The 24,463-nt window shown below is 38.3% G+C and overlaps 2 protein-coding genes and 1 long non-coding RNA gene across 3 annotated transcripts; 1 reads left to right on the top strand and 2 right to left on the bottom strand.

Moving 5' to 3' along the window:
- Positions 1-2,970: 2,970 nt before the first annotated feature.
- On the top strand, positions 2,971-3,708 carry LOC150023145 (ATP synthase subunit C family protein). The gene has a single exon (XM_090297324.1). It carries the CDS (start codon positions 3,224-3,226, stop codon positions 3,446-3,448), a length of 225 nt encoding a protein of 74 aa, XP_090153450.1. The 5' UTR covers positions 2,971-3,223; the 3' UTR covers positions 3,449-3,708.
- An 8,493-nt stretch (positions 3,709-12,201) lies between these two features.
- On the bottom strand, positions 12,202-12,852 carry LOC150023146 (uncharacterized). The gene is made up of 3 exons (XM_090297736.1): positions 12,770-12,852; positions 12,450-12,685; positions 12,202-12,373 (listed from the first exon to the last, which is right to left on the bottom strand). Exons 1-3 carry the CDS (start codon positions 12,782-12,784, stop codon positions 12,202-12,204), a joined length of 423 nt encoding a protein of 140 aa, XP_090153862.1. The 5' UTR covers positions 12,785-12,852.
- Positions 12,853-14,272: 1,420 nt separating this feature from the next.
- Positions 14,273-18,716, bottom strand: LOC150023147 (uncharacterized). The gene is made up of 3 exons (XR_016517619.1): positions 18,572-18,716; positions 18,327-18,457; positions 14,273-14,407 (listed from the first exon to the last, which is right to left on the bottom strand). It is a non-coding gene; the product is annotated as an uncharacterized LOC150023147 (long non-coding RNA).
- Between the last annotated feature and the right edge of the window lie 5,747 nt (positions 18,717-24,463).

Genomic DNA, 24,463 nt, shown 5'->3' on the forward strand with positions numbered 1-24,463 from the left:
ATTCGTAGATCGCATAAGACGAAGATAGTCTGTTTTCACGTAGATAACAGTTTCAGAGTGAATCTGTCCTTACTAGACTTCAGGTTTAGATCGAGTTAGGGGGGAATACCGGGTATAACCCAAAATTACTTTAAGAAATGCTATTCATCAAGGCGACCGGAGGGAGGACAACACAACCTGAATGAAAGCCTTTCAAAACAAAAAAAAATAGGGTTAGCTAGATAAGAGGAAGAGAATTACATATGTGCTTACTTTACTTGCAGTTCCCCTCCTTTACTATGTCCCGGCTGATTGGTGGGAAAAAAAGAAGTTAAGGGAGAAAAACCTTGCCTCATATGCGATTCCGCCTAACACATTGAACTCTGGGGGAAGAGGACTTTTCTTAAATCCCGTATCAGTTGGATTTTAAAAAAAGGGGAGTCCAAGACTATTCAGTTCAGTTATCCACCCTTAAACGCGGAAGGCGTCATAGGATTTGAGCCCTTTAGGACTGGAAATTGGATATGGAATCACACCAATATCCTTGGCGGCCACATCGTGCGAGATTACCAGAACCTCTTTACTACTTACCATCATTCCTCATATTATTTGATTTAGATCCTTATCTTAGTGGCAAGATGACTTCTCAACAGGATATGAACGCGCTTTCTCAACCTATCTCAGAGGATTCCATTTTTCCGTTCCGTAAGGTCTTTTTTTTAATTGAAGGCTCCAGGACCAGATAGGAAAGCATTGAGCTAGGATGACTTCACTACCTTAGTCTATTCACCCTCGGATCAATTCACTGGCTTGCTTACTTGCTTGGTGCACACTGACTTGACTGACTGAAGACCGGAATGGACCAATGCGAGATTTACTAAAGAAGGGCGCCAAGGAAAAGGCAAACTAGATAAAAAGCCAAGCTGACTGAATGAAATGCCGCAGCTTACTCTGACTCCGGTTTGGTACCTATTCCATATCTGAAGATTGACCACAGCCTAATGAATTGAATGCCTTACCGCTTTCAACTTTGCTTGGAGTTCGATCCGCCTATGAACTCTTCTTCATACGCTTACTCTCTTACCGGAAAGGCAACCCAACGAAAAGAGTCTTAGTCCACCACAGCTTCGTCCCAAAGCTTGGAGATGCCAGGGGCTGAAAAAGTGGGAGTTACAGTATGTTCTTCTCAAGCCAAACCTTCCGAATGGAGGCGCTGGGTTTCTCTGGACTACTCTTCTGCCATTCATTACCCTTTACATTATAGGTATATCGTTACCTTTGATCTCATTTCCATTTTTTTTATTTTTGCAGAGTCTCAGCTCTTTCCTCGAGCCCCACGGGGTCCTCTCAATCCCGCTCTCTCACTTCTGTCGCTAGAAGTGTGCTCCCCCTTTGTGCGCAGAACGCCGAGGGTGTTCAGGTCTTTCCCCTCTTTGATCTTATTGCTTTCTTTTCTCCATTTCTCACTTGGGTCTAATTGCCAGGTTCAAGTGAACCCTCAGTAGCTTGAACCTGGCAACGGTCTTTGACACATCTATTAGCTGAAGAGGCCTAACGCTGGTCTTTTTCTTCTTCCTATGACTAGCCGATGTAGACTATATCCATAGCCTTTCATATTAGTTAGGGTTGTGTCCTTAACGAATTTGTGAAACTCGTTTAGGCGAATCGATCAATATAAGGGCTTATACACCTACCTTTGAATGAAAGAAGTGTTGATTGTATGCCTGGAAAAGAGAAAGAGAAAGAGTGACTTCCGGCGGTCTGACGATTGATTGCATTTGGTTCAATTTATCTTGCTTGAGAGGGCAAAGGCAGGAAATAGAGTATGGAGTTAGAGGCTTGCTTAATGGCTTTCCGGCTTCAATGCTAAAGGCATTTCTTTGTTCTTTTTTTGGATTATGCTCTAGTGTTTTAATCATTTTTCTATCTATTCGTCTTTCTATTGATCTATTTGTTTTGCTATCATTCAGTATCAGTAAGATTGATTAGTATGTGGATTACGTGGCTCGCTCTCGCTCTTTGAGTTCTTGGTCTGAAGGTGAACGAGCTCTTGGTGTCATAATTCCTACTTGCTTTCCTTGTATCAGCTACAGCCACCGAAGCATTCTTTCGTCAACACGAGTTAGCTATTCTCTGATCTTTGTCTTATTCTTCCTTTTCGTATGTATTTTCAACCGCACAACTGGAACAAAAAATTTCATTGCCTTGAAGAGCCTTCCATTCTTAAGCCAGCCAATCCAGTCAATCAATAAAGGGGCGAAGCGGTGTGAACATGGCCTCATTCTATGACGAGTTGGAGGAGATAGCAGGCTACGGCGAGGAGCCGCCCTACGAGGAAGACAAAAGGGACACTGAGGTCCGAGGACCGGAGGCCCACGTATATGCACTCATGAATACTTATCAATTCAAAAAATTCTTTGATCGTAGAGCAGGCACGTTTCGCCGCTACGCTAAAAGGCTATTCTATTATGGATCACACGTCCAATTCTCTGGCTCAGAAAGGCTTTCGATGTTTTGATCCTTCTTCTCGTTTTCGCCGGCATGTTACCTTCCCTTTTTGGAGTACCAGCTATAGTAGTCAGTCCACTGGGTCTACCTTTTGCGTCCCTGGTGAGGTTGGTTCATCGGCCGAGTCAATCCAGTTTATAATCTTATTTTCTAGTTAGTTATAGAGCATCTAGTAGATAAACTACTAGCATGAGTAGTTAGACTACCCATACTCAGTTTACGCTGTTCGTGACAGCGATGTTCCAGTCAGACCCGTTCCAGAACCAATGAAAGAGAAAAACCCACTAGCGGGTAAACCTGTGCTTTAGCCCCCAGCAATAGATCTAGTGAGACAGGATTTTCCTTGCCTATGTTCCCCCTGAAGTGAGGCCCCACCGAATCGTCTGCTTAGTCTTCTTTCTCTTTCCTGTGCTATCCAGAAGAGTTAGACATAAGTCTAAAGTTATCCCACTAGTAATGTGCACTATCTGACTTGTCCTTGGTACATCTTATATGAAGCAGTACTGTAGCCTTACAAGCTGCTTGAATGGGTAGCGGACTTTCTATCTACGCCGAGTTTTGATGCCCGACTCAAAGCCTCCTACTCTTCCCCTTCCGCGAAGACAACCTCTGCCGCCTAGTCTGCTTGCCTTTGCTTCCTAAAGTTAGATGTCCAAGAGAAAAGGAACGAGGGGAAGAAGCGACGAGAACATAAAATCGTGAATGAAAGAGCGTGACGAGACTTTCTCAATTCGAGATGTTAGAAGGTGCAAAATCAATGGGTGCCGGAGCTGCTACAATTGCTTCAGCGGGAGCTGCTGTAGGTATTGGAAACGTATTCAGTTCATTAATTCATTCCGTGGCAAGAAATCCATCATTGGCAAAACAGTTATTCGGATATGCAATCCTGGGCTTTGCTCTAACCGAGGCTATTGCCTTGTTCGCATTAATGATGGCCTTTTTGATTCTCTTTGTTTTCTAAGTTTCTCCTTTTGAAAGGTGTAGTCTCTCCTACCTGAAGAGGACGAGGCCCCCGGAAATGGGGGGAGGAGATAAAGGAGAACCCTAAAATCCCTCATTAGGGAACACCTGTAAGATGAGTCTGCCGCTTTCTTTCATAACAGAGCCGGGAATAACGGCTGGCATAGAAGTCTCTCGCACGCAAGGAGATGCATTTCTGGTACTGGACAAGCTCTTAGGTAATAATCTCTTTCTTATTTATTCCTTTTTTCCCATGACGACTAGGAACGGGCAAATCAAAAATTTCACTTCGAATTTCGGACCTCAACATCCTGCTGCTCATGGTGTTTCACGATCAGTATTGGAAATGAACGGAGAAGTGGTGGAACGTGCGGAACCACATATTGGATCACTCCAGTGCGGCACGAAGCCGCTGACGCCGAGTCGGCTCCTATGCCGCTAGCTATGCCCTGCTTGCTTGGTCCCCCGGCACGGTGGAGGTCCCGTAGCGCGTCATGAGCACCGGGCTAAGGGGCGGTTGAGCAACTCAAGCGAACCGCCCTACCTTACTACAACATAAGGACAGAAGGGAGAAGGTTGTGAAGGTGGCCTCGTTATCCACACCTCCGGTCAGATGAATGGAGGACCGACCCGGGTTTTCATGAGCGTTGGCGGGTCCTGGAGTGCCTGTCAAGGGCGCTAGCGCATACCCCGGGGTGATCATCACCACCTGCACCTCACATCTCGGCACAGCGGAACGTGTAACCCGCCTGCTGTCTCATTCAACTACATTTGTTCCTGTAATCCATAGCCTAACAGAACGCAGCAGCGAGGGACAACCCGCCCATACAGCCAGCGGGGAGGATGGCACTACTGGCAAAGACCGTCCGGCGAAAACGCCGCAGGCGCGAAGCGTGGTAGGCCTGTGCCGGGGGAGCATAGCATAGGTAGGAAAGGGAGCCAGGACGGTGGAAGAGCCAGGGGGGGCCGGGTCATTTGACGGAAATGGAAGGCTTTTCCCCTATTAGAGAAGGCCCTCTGAAGTCAAGGGGAAGTGCATTCATTCTTGGAAAAAGAGGGAGCAAGCCTATAAAAATGAATGAAAGTGAATAGATAGAGTCAACGGTACGACAGACAGCGCTGCCTACACGCGAATTAGCTTCCGAGGTCGAGCAGTCTCAATTTCACTACAGGATTTGCGAATGAATGCTGGGCTGGGCCACCTCGAATGGCGTGAGCCGCATGCGGGGAGACCCGCACGTACGGTTTTTAGGGGGATCTGGTCGAAAGACCGGCCGGCGCCCACCCGACTAGAGGGACTGAGAAATTAATAGAGTACAAAACTTATCTTCAAGCTTTACCTTATTCTGATCGTTTAGAGGGCGATCGCGGAGTCACTGAATGAAGTCCTCCGTTTCTTTCGGAGGTGCGTGCTGACCCGCAGCGAGGCAGAGATGACTAAGTTACATATGGAATATGGCGACGACAACAGCATGTCGTAGAAGGAGATAACAGGTGGAGCCAACGATCCGCTAAGACTAACGTATCTACAACTCCATCCCCGAGCGGCAGTCAAACGGAGGCGTGAATGCAAGATGCCAGCGGAATGATCGGCCGGACAGAGGCTAGGGCTGCTTCCCACCGCGTCCTTCCTTGTGTGTCGGAGATATAAAGCGAGTGCACCGGAAAAGAACGGGAACTGGGTCGATCTATTCTATGGCGAAGCATCCGAAGCATAACTGCACACTCACACGATCTTTGCCGAGAGATAGGAGCATTCGGTGGAACCGGTGAACTACACTTGCTTCTGGATAGATGTGTGGGACAGAGGGCTCGTGGTACCTGCTGCCCACCCTTCCTCCTCTGCTTTGAGAACCGTGTGAACGGAGAGTGGGCAGAAGGGAAGGAGGTCCTCATACGGAGTCGCACACTTACTTGAGCAGTGCGGAAGACTGGGGAATGGGTTGAGTAAACTCCCCTATTAATAGGGGCCGGAAAAATAACAGACGAAGCTTGACTTAGATAGGGCTTTGATTGGTATTTTTTTTTCTTAGTGATTGGAAAGGAGGGCGCCTGGGTATGTTACAAAAGGGGAAGGCAGAGGTAGTACTTCGAATGGCGAAACGAAGGGCTAAATAGCGCCAGTGATTCTCTGAGCCGGTCTGGATTTGAAACGCCTCGGGAAACTGGTCGAGATAGATTAGATGACAGCACCCTTTTCCTCTCTTCCTTACCGGGAGGGCAATCTTATGGCCTTCACCTCCCGCCCGGCCCGGAAATAGAACCCAGCCCCCCCTTCTGATCCATTCATTTCTGCAAGCAGGGGGGATCCAGAGCTAATCCTCCCGTCTATTGCATAACCTAAAAAAGCTATAAGCAAAGTACCTAAGGTGCGCTCCGCCCGGTGACTAAGAAATTGGTTTGCGCTTTGAAGTGATGAGGTCGCAAAGAGGGAAGGAAGTAGGGCTCCTATTGAAAGGCTTTCCCTCCCTCAAAAAAAAGGCGACCAGCTTTCAATACTAGTTGTTACGTTACGCTGCCATTTTTCCAATATCATTGAATAGCATGGCCTGCCTGGGGCTAAGGTAACTCAAGTGGGAGAGCCGTGTTATGGGTGACCTTATTGCACGGTTCAGAGAGCACTTGTGTATGTGATGCAAGTGAACGTGTACGAAAAAGCTGTATCTAGGGTTAGTTCTTCGTTCCGTCGTCGACCCTATCTATGTTTCTACGATGGCCCAAGAACACGCTCATTCTTCAGCCGTAGAGAGACTTTTGAATTGCGAGGTACCATTACGAGCTCAATATATACGAGTGTTATTCCGTGAAATAACTCGAATTTCAAATCATTTACTTGCTTTAACTACTCATGCTATGGATGTGGGAGCATCAACTCCGTCCCTGTGGGCTTTTGAGGAGCGGGAGAGATTGTTGGAATTCTATGAAAGAGTCTCGGGAGCCAGGATGCATGCCAGTTTCATACGACCAGGTGGAGTGGCACAAGATCTGCCTCTTGGCTTATGTCGAGATATTGATTCCTTCACACAACAATTTGCTTCTCGTATCGACGAATTAGAAGAGATGTCAACCGGCAACCGTATCTGGAAACAACGATTAGTGGATATTGGTACTGTCACTGCACAGCAAGCAAAGGATTGGGGATTCAGTGGTGTAATGTTAAGAGGTCGTGCGACATGAAGACATTGATAGCAATATGGGGGGAGTCCCCATCAGGCAACAACGGTTCTGCCTGACCCTACTTAAGCATGCATATTATGTCAGCGAAGACTTGGTGTGAAGCCTTGGAGCTTACGTTAGAAGAGCAAAAGGCCCGGGGGGGCTAGGGTGAGCTGAGGGGGGACAGCGTAAGTGAGCGAATGTGTGTAAGCCCAGTCAAACATGACTGTTCTAGGCGGGGCGGGCCACCCACCTTCGAATGGTGTTGGTCCTACGGACCGTGAATGGATTCGCCTCTGGCCTCTGGGCACGTCGGAACCGCATGAGTTCACCGGGGTGGAGCACAGTCCGCCAAAATCGGCATAGGTTAGGTGCTATTGATGGAACATGGTAAGCCTATCTTTCTCCATATGGAAGTGCTGCGGGCACATAGAGATGTGGGTAGAGGAAGTCTCAAAAAGCGAACGAAGGCCGAGCTGTAGGTCACGTGACCTGCACCGAGTTGGTGGCTGACTGGGCTTTTTCCTTGATCAAAGCAGATCAGCTCGCCGCCTTCTTGTTATCAAAAAGTCGGTCGAATCGGGCGGAACGTCGAATGAAATAGGTAGCCGGGTTCTCTTTTTACAACCCTTTTATTTTGATATGATAGGCCCGGCCACCTTCCCCCTATCCCTTATGTAGAGGAGCGGGATCCGCCCAAGAACGACCAGTCCTGTGGTGGTACGGAAGGCACGGACTCCGCGAACGTCCCGCGCCCCCTTTACTAATAAAGGAAAGAAAGCCTCAACCAGAACCACATTCCTTTTGCGTGCGGATGTAGCTAACTAAGTGTCTGACTCTATTGGTCATAGTTCCCTGCTGTTGCGGCCAGTGCTCGTTTGCGCGCGCGTGAACCAACCCAACAAACAAGGAAAGGATGCCTCCCAGGGCATATGAGAATGATTCGAGCCGTATGAAGGGAAACTATCACGTACAGTTTGTGTTTTTTTTTTGGGGGGGGGGGGGGGGGGGAGGAGCCCGACAGGGTCCCCCCACTGACTTGGCCCAGGCCTAAGTGAAAGTGAAGTGGTGGGCCTACCCATCCCAACCAGGGGTATGCTGGGATTCGCGAAGAGTAGCACCTTATGATGTTCATGACCAATCGGATCCTGACGTACCAGCAGGTACCAGAGGAGATCGCTATGATCGTTACTGTATCCGTATTGAAGAGATGCGACAAAGTATGCTGATAATTTGGTAATGTCCTAATAAAATCCCTAGTAGCATGATAAAAGTCGATGATCGTAAGTTATGTCCTCCATCACGATGTCGAATAAAACTATCCATGGAATCGTGCACCGTGTTAAACCTAGATCATCTCGTCGTTCTTAACCGAGACTCAGGTTAAGCTCCGTCTCGGAATCTTGTGGGGTTAGGAGTAAAGCATCCCAAGGTTGGCGCATCTCGTTGGGCGTGGAGAAGCCTTGGGAACCTCCATTTCTTTCTTCGGAGCCGTTTCTTTTCCTGTCCCCCCGCCCCGGCATAGCGCTTCGCTTCCGATTCTTCGGAAGAATCCACTGACTTCTCCCTTATTCATGGATCTGGGGGAAAAGGAACCGTCTACCAGTTGGCAAGCTAGACATCAAGTAAGTCAGTGGCTTTATGAGGATAACTAAGCTGGCACGCCGAAGTTGGCTGCTGGCACAACAGGGTGGTGCCTTACCGCACTGCACGCGAACGCGCGGTAGCGTTCATGGTGGTGCTTCAGGATTCCAATGTACTGCGTCCAAGATCAGAACGAGCTTGCCGGCGGACCACTGCCGTCCCATTCTTGACTGAGCTGGAGCGCAACCATCTTATCCACTGAACTAGCTAGAAGCTATCGCTTCGGGTCGAAGCACTAAAAGAAAAGGACCGGAAAAAGGAACCACGGGACCCCCTACTAGTAAAGGGAAAACGGAAGTGCGCGTTAGTGCACGAGCTTCAAAAGTCCTTTCCCTTGACTCTTTGGTTTCTAAATTAGTTTCTATTATTTTCTATTATTGTTAAATAGTTTCTAAATGGGTATCTAATTAGCAACCAAGGTTTTTGCTACCAAATTTAGAAACTAAATAATTGGTAGTTAAAACCTTAGTTGCTAATTAGATACCAATTTAGAAACTATTTAACAATAATAGAAAATAATAGAAACTAATTTAGAAACCATTTTTTTTTAGTTTCTAAAATGGTCTCTATTTTAGTTCCTATTGTAACTAATTATTTTGGTCACTAAAAATTGGTTTCTATTTCATGATTTTCTTGTAGTGTGACCACAATTTGGTTTGAATCCAAATTTACGGAATTTGGGGAAAGAACAGTTGACAAACACATATGAAGTGCTTCAATTTTTTAATCTCCTATAAGATGCTCGAAGCATCCATTGATAACCATTACCATACTGCATGCATCTTTTGACATATATGTTTGTCTTTGACTCGATTACCAAAAAATTGTATCCCTCCTCAATGTGGTTTTATCACATTCAAAGTAGACTCTTCTGAATTGAAGTATATGCATTCATAAAGATCATATTGAATATTCAATGATCCCCTACTATTAGATTAGATTGATATGGATGTATTAAGTAGGTCGAGCAATCATCCATTTGGTCCATGACATTTTCATCTTCCTCTTCCAAGTTAAAATCGTTCAACATGTCTTTTATAATTGGTTCTTCCTCAATCATCCTTAAACTGCTATCTAGGTGGAAATTTTCCATATGGCACTTGCAAAATATAAAAACTTGTCATAACTTCATACTTCAAAATAAAATTTATCTTTACGATTTAGTGTCCAACAATGTCATTTGACATTGACCCTCGTAATGAACTCCAACAAAAAATATTGGATATTTTTGAACTCCTTGAGATGTGTGGTGAGAATGTAATTTGGGTTTTGTAATATAGCATTTGAAATTGGAGTAATAAGTGGTGTTAGTTCTTTCATTACAATTGTTGCTACAATTAGGTTAGAGAAACAGGTTACTATGTTAATGGCATATGAGTATAAATGCCTTCAATTGAAAAATCATTCAGTAAATTGACAGCAATCATTGACGATAATATAGGAATCTCATTCACACGTGCACTGACCATCACCAACAGTCAGAGGAAAGTGTCACACTTAAGGTATTGGCTAAACATGTAAGTTGACTAAACCAAATATTAAATATAAATAATTCCCCCTAATTTCTATGCAGCTCAACATTCATGTGAACCTGTGGTTTTGTTCCCATTCAATTTCATTTAATTGATGCAGTCACTCAGTGTTCAACAACTATTAAATGCAGTAAATCAGCAACCTGCACTGGTTTGGTGAAGAGATTCTCACACGTGAAGGGAAAATAATGAAGCTTTGATATAATCACACTTATAGCTAGGTACAAATTTGCTTTTGGCAGATTATTACAACCACCACATTATATTGAGATACTTCTTGTGAACATTGTGTGCCTATAATTGCTAAACCACTTCCTTTTCCGAGATTTGCATGACGATTAGGGAGAGTGCTTAAGCTTGTGAATTGTCATAAAACATGAGTCAAGAATCCCAATTTATAGGTTTAATGGCCGACCATTTCAAAGCAAAAAGGGTGAGAAATTCAAATATAATTCAGTTTGAAATAGCTCCTAATATCAAGTCACAAGGTAATTAACATCTAAAATCAAGTCACAAGGTAATTAACATGATCAAGTGTTCACCATGTGACCTAATTAGGTCTCATGACCGACCTAGGGTTAATATGGGTTGCAATTAAGCCCAATTACACCCTAGGTAGGCTTTAGAAGCCTATCCCTAACCCTCATTTACTTAAAATTACAAGCAAACATTCCTACTCTACTTTTAAGAAAGAAAATTTAAATCCTACTCTAGAATTTACACTAGGCTATGGCATTTCTGAACATGTATAAGAAAGTGTCTCTACCATCAGTAACAGAGTCTCAATCTTCTTGTATCCTCCTTGCCATAGCTCTAGTTGGTCTTTAACTGAGGCTCTGCCATCAAGTAGGGTGAAAGGCTTAGAATAGAGTGATTATGGTTTAGGTTTTATGGTTTATGATTTTAGGATTTGAGGTGTTAGGGTTTAAGGTTTAGGGTTTATGTTTTATGGTTTAAGGATTTTAGGTATTAGGACATTGCTAAGAGTTTAGGTTTAGGGTTGGAGATTAGGGTTTAAAACTTAAGGCTTGAAACATACATAGTAAGGTTACCCCTCATCAACCTAAAATAAACTCTCATTGCATAGTTCTCTTATACCTTATATAGTTGCTTCTCTTGAAGCCTACAATAAAACATGTTCTTTATTTTGGCTCATTTGTTCAACATTCATAAACATCCTCTTATAACAGTTTAGTAAGTGGTTTCAAATTACGAATTTTACAGCTATCACTAGTGCAGATAAGTTAAACAAATGCGGCTATTTTAAATTTACAAATGCGGTCATAGAACCGCATTTGATCAACACGCATTTGTAAATCTGGAATTTACAAATGCGGTCCTATGACCGCATTCATAAATCACATTTACAAATGCGGTCATTTTAGGTAACCGCATTTGTATATTATTCTGAATTAGGGAGTGGGTTTGGGGTTTAGGATTTATGAATGCGGTCTTGGTAAAAACCGCATTCATAAATCACTATTTACAAATGCGGTCATTTACTAAGACCGCATTTGTAAATGCGAATTCACTATTTACAAATGCGGTCTTGGTAAATGACCGCATTTGTAAATAGTGTTTTTTTTTTTTTGGTACATCCTGTTTTGTGCAGAAACCATATATTTAAATAACCTGCATAATGATTAAACCCAGCCAGACAAATACAAAAATGTAGTAACCAATTGAAATCATCAAAATGTACATTTACAAGTGATCAAATTACATATAATAAAACCACTAATGTTGTTTACTTATGCTAGAGTTATAAAAATTAATGAAGTATGTGGACCAAGAATCTCTAACATATGAAATGCCTTCCTCACTCATTGGTGTTTCTTCTGTGAATAACTGCATTGCAAAGTTGACATAAATTAGTTTCTAGATATATATATGTTCAAGAATTATAAAAATGATTTAACATATACCTCCTTCCAACCAGTTTTAACACCTAGTCTTATAATGGTAATCATCCATTGCATAATGTAATAGCCACACTCATAGCTTCCTGGTTGTTTATTACACTATATAATTCAATAAAAAGTAATATGTTAGTATATTGATAAACAATGATAATAGAGAAAGAAAAAAATTACAAACCTTTACTCTTATGTAGTTCAAATTATTTGAACTGGATCGACCTTTTAGGATGTTATATCCACGCCATGAACTGGTTAATACAAAAAACCTCGTTAGTAGATGGTTAATTAGTAACATATACAAAGTTAAGTTTATACTATACTTACGTATCAATGATATCCTTAAATTTTGTGGGCATCTTCTTGTGTAGGGAACAGAACCACACAGCAGTCTTATCAACCATTGATAAGACAAGTAACTGCCAATGATGCCTATATGATCATTGAAAAGAGTTAGTAAATATTTAAAACATGAAATAATAATAATTGATGACATATAATTAAACTTACTCATTAATGTAAGGGCATAAATAAATTTGTTTTCCCTCTTTTTCCAGGATGTTAGTGATGTATGCTTGAGTCTCAGTTGAGTTTGGTCCAACGGGATTAGTATATGCAGGATCTACGAATCCATACATATTTTCCTTCCCCTCAGTGATACAGACTCTATGCAAAAACCTACAAGTTTTTAGTTAAAGCATAATCAATAATAATTTAACATAAAGTAAATTGAATAATAGGTAAAGATACTTACATCATAAAAAATTGAATTATACTTATATTGAGCTCCTGGTTCCCAGATATAAATTCTGATAAATCTGTGTTGTAAATCATCAGTGGCAGTTCAGTGTTGATTTGAAAAAATGTATTATCCCACGGAACTGGAAAAGGATCATTGCCAATCTGACTAGCAATGAGACGTAGGGAAGCCATAGGATCGTCAACTGGAACCTCACGCTTCTTTTTCGGAGTTGGTGGCTGAAAAGGTTCCTACAAGATAAACAACATTTGTATTAAATTATATGTAATATATAAATATAAATAAAAAATAATATAATGAAACGAAATTATTACATGAGGTTCGGGCATAGATCGAATGAGCTCTCTGGGCCAGGCAACGAATGTCTGAAATGCATCGGCCACAGTGGTTACCTCATCTGAAGGTAGTGCAACACGAGCATCAGGAAATCGTACTTTTTCAACAGTTACCTTCGCCACATCAGGGGAGAGAGGAACGTTATGTAAGGTGGTGGCGTTTTTATAGACTTTTCCAAGTGCCACCACCCGAGGAAGTTTGCCGCCCACTACCAGTAGCTCACAATCCTCTGTCTGCCCATTGATATCATCCCCTGATGTTGGAGGAGCCGCACAACTCCCCTTTGTGCTCTTGGGAGTGGGACTAACAAGGGGTTCAATCGGCTCAGCACAAACTTGTTGCGATAGAAACTCTTGTCGCATTCGATCATTCTCCTTTTTCATCTCCAGCCACATCAAATCAGTCTCCTTTCTCATCTCCTCCATTATTTCTTCACGTAACTTAGTCTTCATTTGAGTTTCCTTCTTGGAGGAGGAGGATGGCTGTCGTTCTGAAACTCCAAAATAAAGTTTAATTCCGACCCCTTGTCCAGCGGCACGAACACGACCAGAGTGTTCAGGTCGTCCAATTGCTTCAACCAGGATATCGTGACGACCTTCAGCAACAAATGTACCGTCGGATTCCAAGGAATCCTGCAAGAGTACACAAAAATCATATTTTCAATCATTAATATAATTAATGCTTTAAAAAAATTGAAAATAACAAAAATAACTTACAATTTTTTCGATTATAACCCCGGATTGCCGGAACTTGGTGCACCGGACTTTTTAATTCGGGCCCTCTTCCATTTTTCATGGCGAAAAGGTGGTGGAGGAGAAGTGACCCCTGTTTCCACATTCTCAGAATACGTCCCCTGTTGAGATTTCTCCTTTTCCACCATCAGTGTTTGCTCAAGTTTTCTATACCCCGAACGAGACATAACGTGCGGGGTAAGATTCTTCAAAGCTATCTCTTGAGCTTTCTTCCGACGATCCTGTCATAATTGAAATAAACAAACTGAAGTAAATAAGATAAACTTATTAATGTTATATAAACAAAAAAGTTACTTCACTTACCATCCAAGCCTCATTTTCACGGCTTTCTCTAAAAAGACGCCATGTCTCTTCATCAATATGTTGGTACTTTAAACATGGATTTTCGTCTTTAAGGTCGCCAAAAATGTATCTCGATGTCAGTCTTGACTTAAAGGTACGAAATTTAAGTGCGATATTGGATAATATCTTTGATCGAAGCGGTTCCACATCAGGAATGTCAAAGTTTGCCTGCAAAATAACATCATGAAATTAAAATTAATTAATCAATATTAAAAAGCATTATATGATAACAATAATAATGTAAAGCTTACCAGAACATCCTCCCATAGCATGTTCCGATCAACCTCTGAAACCTCATCCCATGAATTAATCAAAATGGAGAGCCTCTCACGAGAAACAACTCCAAGATAGCTCATAAACTCATCTGCCTTAGGATCAAAAGCCACTCCAGTGTTGACGTCAATGTCAACATGTGTCTTCTCACCAGCAGCACGTCTCAATGCAAGACGCTTCAATCTAGTAGGTCCTCTACTACCTCGCCCAGATCGAGGTCTGACTGGAGTCTGGTCGTCATCCATGTCTCTGTTAAAAAAATTAGGTAACAAACATTAGTTAATGTGCATCGAATTAAAATCATATAAAAATAATACATAAAATTATAAATGTTTATTTACATGTTGCATGTGGGTTGAATGTTTATATGTAAATTCCTTCACTGTGGTCTTTACGGGTTGCATGTACATCATCAAGTACATCGTCATCTTTATTAGTTATCATTGGTGTGAATGAACGAGTTTCGCCATATTCAATATCATCTATGGCTTCCCCTTGTTTTTTCCCGTGTAAAACGACATACCAATGTTCTGACGTAGGATCTTTCACATAGAAAACCTGAGATGCTTGTTGAACCATTATAAATGGCTCATCTCGATACCCTATCTTTCGAAAGTCCACTAGTGTGAATCCTGATTCATCAATTTTAACCCCACTTTTATTATCAACCCATTTACACTTGAAAACTGGAACGGAAAACTTAGTGTAGTCAATCTCCCATATCTCTTCTATAAACCCATAGTATGCCATTGATCCAAGTACTGGATTTGTATCTTTCGAAGTCGAAAACTGCATTGACTCGACTTCAAGAGTAACACCAGAATTTTGAACTGTACTCTTTTCATCCAGGGACTTCGTGTAAAATATACAATTATTCACTTCGTATGCTGTACATGAAATGACATCAAACTTCAATCCAGCAGCCAACCAAGTCAAGGTCTCTGATTCCGTTGAATCCTTGAACACCTCATCTTTAAACCAAGGCATGAAAGTTCTATTATGTTCCATCAAGACCCATTTCTCTGCTTGTCTTGGGTTATTTGCCTTCACAATGGCTTTATGAGCTTCTATGTAAGGTACAACTTCATCTGTGTTATTCAATATGTACAAATGTGCTTGCAAGACTTCTGATCGAGATTTGCTTACAATATTCACACCACGTAAACATTTACTTGTAGAACGCCTGTGGTGCCATGAATTAGCTGGAACACCTATTGGATTTGCTTTTGTCATGTACTCTGAACAAAATTCAATACTTTCTTCAGCTATGTACCTTTCAATCATTGAAGCCTCTGGACGATAATGATTTTTCACATAACCTTTCAAAATTTTCATATACCGCTCAACAGGATACATCCATCTTAAGTACACTGGTCCACACAATCTAACCTCTCTTACCAGATGCACCACTAGATGAACCATTATGTCAAAAAAAGACGGAGGAAAAAACATTTCCAATTCACACAAGATAACAACAATTTCATTTTGAAGTTCATCTAGTTTTGAGGGATCAATGACTTTACAACAGATGGAAGAGAAGAATGAGCACAAACGGGTTATGGTGTGTCTAACATTTTTTGGTAAGATCCCACGGATAGCTACCGGCAACAATTGTTGTATCAAGATGTGACAATCATGAGACTTCAACCCAATTAACTTCAAATCTTGCATTGACACTAGACTCTTCACATTTGAGGAATGTCCTTGTGGCACTTTCACACCCTTTAGACATTGACAAAAACTAATTTTTTCATCTTTTGACATTGTGTAACAGGCTGGGGGCAAATATGTACGCTTACCCATTTGTATGGGTGCCAACTCGCCGCGTATGTTCATCTCAATCAAATCTAAACGAGCATTTAGACCATCCTTCGTCTTCCCGTTAATGTTAAGAAGTGTACCAATTAAGCTATCACACACATTCTTCTCAACATGCATTACATCTATACAATGTCTGACTTCTAACCTCGACCAGTACGGAAGATCAAAGAAGATTGATTTCTTCTTCCAAATATTTGTCACAGATGACTTTTTTTTGGACTTGCCGAAGGTGTGGTCTATGTTATTTACCTTTTCGTAAACCTCAACACCGGTTAATGGAGTTGGTGGACCACTACCCTCTTGGTGTCCATTAAAGGCTTTTTTCAACCTCCGGTAAGGATGATGACTTCTAAGAAACCTCCGATGCCGAAGATATACTGTTTTCCTTCCATGTTTCAATTGTTGAGAAGCAGTGTCTTCTTCGCATATTGGACACGCTTTGTGACCCTTAACACTATAACCTGATAAGTTACCATATGCCGGAAAGTCATTGATGGTGCAAAATAACATGGCATGAAGCTTGAAAGTTTCATTAGCAAATCCGTCAAATACTTCGACACCCTGGTCCCACATTAACTTCAAATCTTCAATTAGGGGACTTAGATAAACATCAATATCATTCCCTGGTTGTTTCGGACCGGATATCATCATAGACAACATCATGTATTTTCGCTTCATGCACAATCCAGGAGGTAAGTTGTAAATAACTAGTAATACAGGCCATGAACTGTGATTTGTACTCATATTACCAAACGGATTCATTCCGTCTGTAGCTAAACCAAGTCGGATATTTCTTGATTCTTTACCAAATTCTGGAAAGTCATCATCAAATTTCTTCCATTGAATAGAATCAGCTGGATGTCGGTACATGCCATCGCATTTCCTCTCATCTGCATGCCATCTAAGATTCTTAGCATCGTCTGGGTTTGCAAACAAACGCTTCATCCTTGGAATGATGGGAAGATACCACATAACCTTCATTGGGGGTCCATGCTTTTCCATGTCATCAATAGAATCATCATCTTTTTGTTTCAACTTATAACGTGATAACCCACACCTCGGACAACTTTTCAACAATTCAAAATCTTTCCGGTATAATATACAATCATTAGGACATGCATGTATCTTTTTGTACTCCATACCCATTGGACAAAGAATCTTTTTTGCCTCGTAATTACGATTAGGTAGACTATTTCCCTCTGGAAGCATATCCTTCAACAGCTGGAGCAATTCCGTGAAGCTTTTATCAGTCCATCCGTTTATTGCCTTCAAATTCATCAATCTTAACACCGCCGACAACCGTGTGAAGTTAGTTGATCCAGGATACAAAGGAGTCTCTGCATCTTTTGACATACTTTCATATCCATGCGCTTTTGCAAAACACTCAGCTCCCACATCACGAATCATGTCCTCCAATCGATCATCATCTCCATCATCTTGTACTGCTTCATCCATGGTAGAACCCACATATTCTTCAGTTACGGAAACACGTGGTAAATTTAATAATTCACCATGCCATGTCCAAGTTGTATAAGATCGAAGAAACCCATCACATAGCAGGTGTTCCCTCATGATATTCACATCCAGTATCCTTCCATTCAAACAGTTAACGCACGGACACCTGATCTTTGCTCCATCATGACCACTAATAATCGCGTTACGTTGCGCAAATTGTATAAATTCCTCTACTCCCCTTTCGTACTCATCACTTATACGAACAGCATTAATCCAACTTCGATCCATTATATATTCTGGAATATAGTTAGGATTTTCTAATAATTAGTATTCTCTTCAATCTCACACATTTGCCGAGGGTCGAACACCCCCGGACTCAATCCAAACACGATATTTCTATTCTAAAAGTAACAATAACTAACATAACATAAAACTTTTATTAAAATGTAATTAACAACTAACTAAATATTTCACTTCTAAAATTAAAATTCTAGAACAAAGTTTAATACACTATAGAATTATAATTCCATAAAGATTAATATCATATTCATTTTTATTTAAGTAAAAGTAGTTTAAAGTGACAATTATAAAAAATAAATGATGCCAGGGAAAAAAAGAAAGATATGCAAAGAGAAAGTGCAAAAAATAAAAATAATTACAAAAATAGAATTTATATATAATATAAATTTAAGAAAATAGAAATTATATAATACAAAAATTCAAAATACACACAAATATATAAATTATTAGTTATTAGTTATATACATTCCAAGTTATATTAGTTATTAATTAAATATATATTATAATACAGAAAAATAAAAATTCAAAATATTAAATATGAATTCAAAATTTTAAATATAAATTCAAAATATTAAATAAATACAACACCAACCTTTAGGTTGATGGTGATCGGAGACGAAGACGAAGGCGTAGGCGAAGGCGGTGGCGGAAGCAGTGGCGGTGACGGAAGCAGTGGCGGTGGCGGAGCAGAAAAAACCAGAGAACCAATAGAACAGTAACCACCTATATGCAGAAAACGAGTAAGGAAACGAAATGACAATGCCAAGGAAGTGAATAATGACAATGACAAAAACGAAAACGAAAACAAACGTTGAAGCAGAGAGAGCTGAAACTTACAATGCAAAGCGGAGAGAGCTGAGAACGTTGAAACGAAGAGCGGAGAAGACGAAAGTGAAAGTGAAAACCAGTGGCGCGCTTCTATTTTTAGGGTAAAATTGATTTACAAATGCGGTTCTAGGGTAAGACCGCATTTGTAAATCAATTAAAATGAATTACAACTGCGGTCATAGTAAAGACCGCATTTGTAATTCATTCTGAATTGAATTACAACTGCGGTCATACTAAAGACCGCATTTGTAATTCAATTCAGAATGAATTACAAATGCGGTATTTACTATGACCGCAGTTGTAATTCATTTTAATTGATTTACAAATGCGGTCTTACCCTAGAACCGCATTTGTAAATCAATTTAATTACAAAAATGCCACCGCGTTTTTTACAAATGCGTTTAAACGCAAAGCCGCACTAAAGAAATAGTCGTTGTTTTCAAATTTTGTACTAGTGTATTATATTATTTTTGTTAGTTTTATGGGTAGCATATAACCATGTTAATTGTTGGTTTCATTGTTTTATGACCCTTGTGCAACAATTTATTTTGATTTTTTTTCAAAAATCAGTGGTCGTCTTCATAAAATAAAGTTAAGCAAGGAAAAGTTTGACAATAATGAATATTTCAAACAGCACAAACTAAACTTCTATTTCCTTTGTTTTAAAAATAATAGTTTGAAAGTTAATATTTTCTAGGTCATTTTTTTTGTTTTAGTTCTGTTTTGTGTGACATACTTTGAAAAATAACGTAATTTAATTTAGATGATTAACTTTTTTTAGTGTAAAAGATGATAAAACATATGAATTAAAATATATTAAAGTTGGTGTTTTTTTTATAAAATTGTAATAGAAAATATATAATAAATTATTAAAATAAATATTACAAAATATAAACAAATCTGAACATATTTAATTAATTTAATCAAACTTAGAAACTCATATTACACGTATGCATGGAACTATATGAACCCCTGTTTGTAATATATGCACCCTTATTTTGACTATATACAACCTATTTTTCTATATGTACCCATTTCTATTATATCTGCACACTTGTTTGACTATGTGTACCATTGTTTCTTATGTATGCACACTATTATTACTATTTGTACCCCTGCTTGTTATATATGCACCTGCTTGTAATATTTGAATCCTATTCTCACTATATGCAACCGTATTTGGTTAAATGTACCCTTCTTTGAAAGATATGGAAACTCTTTTTACTATATGTATCCGGTTTGTTATATATGCACATGTTTTATGATATATGCAACTAATTTTTAACATATGTAAAAGCATTTTTACTATATGATGTCTTTGCTTTCTGTATCAAGTTTACTATACACAACCCATGTGGTTACTATATATGCAATCTTTATTTACTACATTCAAAGTGTAGGTGAAAACATAAATGGCATTCAAGCAATGTCTTTCTATCCATATGTTTGTAGCGTCGTCAACAAACACTTGTAACTAAGTCAATCTGGAGGATAATAAAAGGTTACTTCGACTAAGGTGACATGAAATTTGGATTCTGAAGCATTATGACAAACTTGACGAACGAGTCAAAAACTTAATTCATCATGTTGGATTTGGCTTATTACTGACATTGACACATATCGAGATCAACCATCACTTGGTGACAGATTTAGCGAAAAGGTGGTGAACAGAAACTCACACCTTCCATCTCCTACCGGGAGAGGCAACAATCACAATAGAAGATGTGTCAGTGCAACTCAATCTATCAATTGATTGAGAACTAGTCATGAGTGTTTGTAGTGGTGATCAAGTTTTCCTACGCGAAGAATTATTAAGTTCAGTGTCACCTGTAACGGTGATCAAGGGAAATTCAATAAAATTGTCTTGACTCAAATACTCTTTCCAGGAGGTTCCAGATAATGCAAATGGTGTTTGTCATAGCACACACTAATGGAACAAACATTTTTTATGATGATTAAAACAAATATTTGTATGTTGATTTTAGACCCATCATAGATATAAGCGATGGTTGTATAACCATCATAGAAAATTCGCTTTCTATGCTTTCTATGTCGGGTCTAAAAGAACCGCCATAAAAAACATTAAAACATCACTTTCTATGATAGATAACATTTTAACTATCATAGAATGCTTTATTTTCTATGACAAATAATATTTTAATCGTCATAAAATGTGATACTTTCTATGATGGTTAAAGACAAATCAGTCATAAAAAATATTTTTTACGACAAATTTATTAGTAACCGTCATAGAAAGTGTATTTTTTTAAAAAAAAGTATGATATATTCATTTTCCTACATGCATAACATATCCTACATAATAAGCACAATTCTGAGACAAATATTTTTAAAATAAAATCTTAACAATCTAACACATAAATAATTCTAAATTTTACTAAAAGTTAATATGTTCAATTTCATACAAAATAGTAACTTAATATATAGCCATTTTTCATATCTATCTATACTACAAATGAAGTTTTGTTTGAGGGAAAGTTTTGATACGTGTAAACACACAGTTAATTCAATAAAAAAATATAACTTTTTTAACCAAAAGTGAAAAAAAATAGGGATACATGGTTCATTGTGAGGAGGTCACATCTCTTTTTTTTCCTTCCTCTCACACAGTGTCACAAGTTTCTCATTTCTTCTCTCACCCACCCTCCCTCACAGTCTAGCTCTGTGCATTTCTTTCTTTGTAGTTTCTTTTGTCACAACCACCTCCGAGGGATGATCTTTGCCCTTTTTTGTACGCCTGGGAAAGAAAAGTTGCATCGTCTAGTAAGTATTTTCCCCAAACTATGTTACATATTTTCTAAATTTTCCTTCGTGGTAAGATCTTTTCGGTTTCATGATCGTTTAGTTTTTCAAGTTTTTTTGTTTATGGACATGCTTTGCGGTACCTTAATCTACTTTTTAACCATATTTCAAAATGTTTTTGTTAAAGAGCTTTCCTTACTATGGTTAATATTTGTTTTTAATTCTTTTCAAAGTCATTAAGTTGACTTTTTCATGTTTTGTTAGAGTTGTTAGAGTCAACTCTAGTATTAGGGTTTATGACTCCATTTCTGTATTATAGTTTAAAGATTTAGTTATGTAGCTATTTCAAAATTCAAATTGGGTTTTGTTGTAGGTTCTTTTTTTGACATTGTTCTACTTAGGTTATGTTAGTATTGATAGGCCTTTTGAATTTTGAAATCGCGAAGATATATCTTTCTTTTTTATTTCTTTTTAATAGTTAAATAAGTGAATTTTAGTATATATAGAGATGTTGGTAGATCTTTGCTTTTTGTATTTAGTCGTTTGCATTCTCGCATTTCATATTTTTTACTCAAAAGTGAAAGTAACAATGTCACACTTGAGCCAAAATGCGAATTCCATCAAAGATTTTAATCATGAAAAGGAAAATTGGATGCTCATAGAAAAGGTCATTCATTTGTGTTTGTCGCTGACTTTAACAAAACCAAATTTCCATTTTCAATGGAGGTGGTCATTTGAGATAAGGAGGTGAAGTATTATTATCAGTTTTTTTATAGTTTTTTGTTATCAATGTTTTATGTACAATCTTCTAATCATGCTTTAATTTTGCATATTTTTACAGGGTGATACAATTCATGTATCTGTTAGGAGGACACTTATTTATAAATTTCAGAACGACATTCTTGAGGATAAGGTCTATTCTTTCCAATTTTTTAGTGTTGCCACTAATGCTGGATCATATAGAACAACCCGCCACCGTACAAAATTAATTTTCAATTTGGAACTAAGGTAACATGTTTAGATAATGATTTGGTTTCAAGAACAAAACCTGAATACACTCTAATGTTTGTGTTGTTTGAACCTACCTTTGATATTGATTACTTAGTTGGTAAGTGAGTTATTATGGTTTCAGTTCAATATAATTGTTTTGATGTGTGTGCCAAAATCATGTGTTTTGTGCAGATGTTATTAGAATTCTCACTGATTTAGACACTAAAAGAGAGCTTAATAGAATAAGGAAAACAACTAAGTTAAATGTCATATCCATTGAAGTTGATGGGTAATATATTATTTTCTTCAACAAGTAATGCAAGAATTATTGCTCTTTAACAAAAAGTTTTTACAACAACTTCTGAATGGAGTGTACCTTATTTGGCAATTATGTTGATGACCTGAATGCATTTTTTCTTCTGGAGAACTACAAAATATTGTTATCAGTATCCACTTTGGAAAAGTTAAGATTGTTCAGGGTATGTAAAGTTAGAATTAAAAAAATTATTATTTGTTCGTTAATTATAACATAATGATTGTTTTTTAACTGTAGATAAAGAGTGTCTTCAAAGTTGTTTGAACTGCACCAAAATAATATACAACATCAAGTCTAAAGAGGTTATTGAACTTAAGAAAAGGTTAGTCAATACATAGTTGGTCATTGAATACATTATTTTAATTATTATAGTTGAAATTTACGAGGGAATTTGACCACAAATTTAAAATATGTAGGACGATTGAATGTATCGAATCTCCTTCCACAGGGATTGAGTCAGTTTTCTAAGTGTGGAAAACAGAACCTGGAAGATGAGTTTTTTCACTTGGTTCCAATAAATACTATTCAATGACTCAAGGATTGCAAGGAGATATTAATAAATTATTTTGACAATTTTACCGAAATGGATTGTGTATGCTTTAAGGTTACCACTTATTTATTTTGTTGCAGAAGAGCACTTTTGTTGTTCTAGCTATTATTAAACATATCGTAACTGACGATGATTGGTGGTATACTGCTTGCTTATGCAGTAAAGCAGTTTATCTAGATTCCAAAATGTTTTTTAGTGAGAAGTATAATCAAGGTATTCTTTGTATTTTACACAATTTGTTTTTCATTATCATATCATTTTGCAACAAATTTTATATTGTATTTTGTAACTATTGTTTTTTTATTTTAAATTTCAAGTATATGCTCAAGGTTCGAGTTATTGATTATATAGACTTCACCACTATTGTGCTTTTTAACAGGGATGCCACTACCCTCATCAAGTTATTGATGCATTTATATAATGTATATCTATTAATTTCTTTATTTTTATGTATTTAGAACGCTTCCTCTAGTGTAATACCAAAAGAATTTGTTGTATTAATCAATAAAGTTGTGATATTTAAAGTTAGTTGTACAAAAGATCAATCTAATAGATTTGACCACTCATTCTGTGTCAAGAAATTGTGTATTGATAATAATATTATACAAAAATATTTCGACAGTGGTCTTGATAGTGTGGTATGTATTATAACTTATTTCTCAATGTATTTTGTTATAACACATTCTCATGTATTCGTACTGTACCAATATTGTTAATTAGTGTTGACCTTAGATATCATAATTTTGTAATTATGTTATATTATTATTTATTTTCTATAACTGATTTATTTTTTCTTTTTCCAAGTCTGTTTAGGTAATATGTTGGTTTGATAGCTCAAATTATTACACGTACGTACATATAACTTTATATTTTGTTGTGTGGTTGTTTTCTGTTATTTTTCTCTCATGTTCTATTGTTTTTTTGTTATAGCACATTCTCACAGATACATTGTTTTTCATATTTAAATAATTAGTAGAAACCGTTTTTAGCACTTTTATTGTTTAAGTTTAAGAACAGGTGACTTATTTAAAATGTGTTTAATTTTAATATAATACTGTTAACACAAAAATAGGCCACGTACAACAGTAGATGCTTCACATGTCATGTTTAATTGAGTGTTTCCTTTGTTCTGTTTAGAAATGTTATTATATGAAATGGTTGATTATTAGTTTTATTGCATGTTGTGATTTTGTTTATGTATGTTATTATTTTTATATGTGTTTGATTTACATGCATTATACATATAGTTGTTTGGTATTCCAATAGTATGCTCAACATAAAAACA

Source organism: Phaseolus vulgaris, chromosome 11 (genome assembly GCF_051622355.1).
Source record: "Phaseolus vulgaris cultivar YP4 chromosome 11, ASM5162235v1, whole genome shotgun sequence".
Taxonomy (NCBI): Eukaryota; Viridiplantae; Streptophyta; class Magnoliopsida; order Fabales; family Fabaceae; genus Phaseolus; species Phaseolus vulgaris.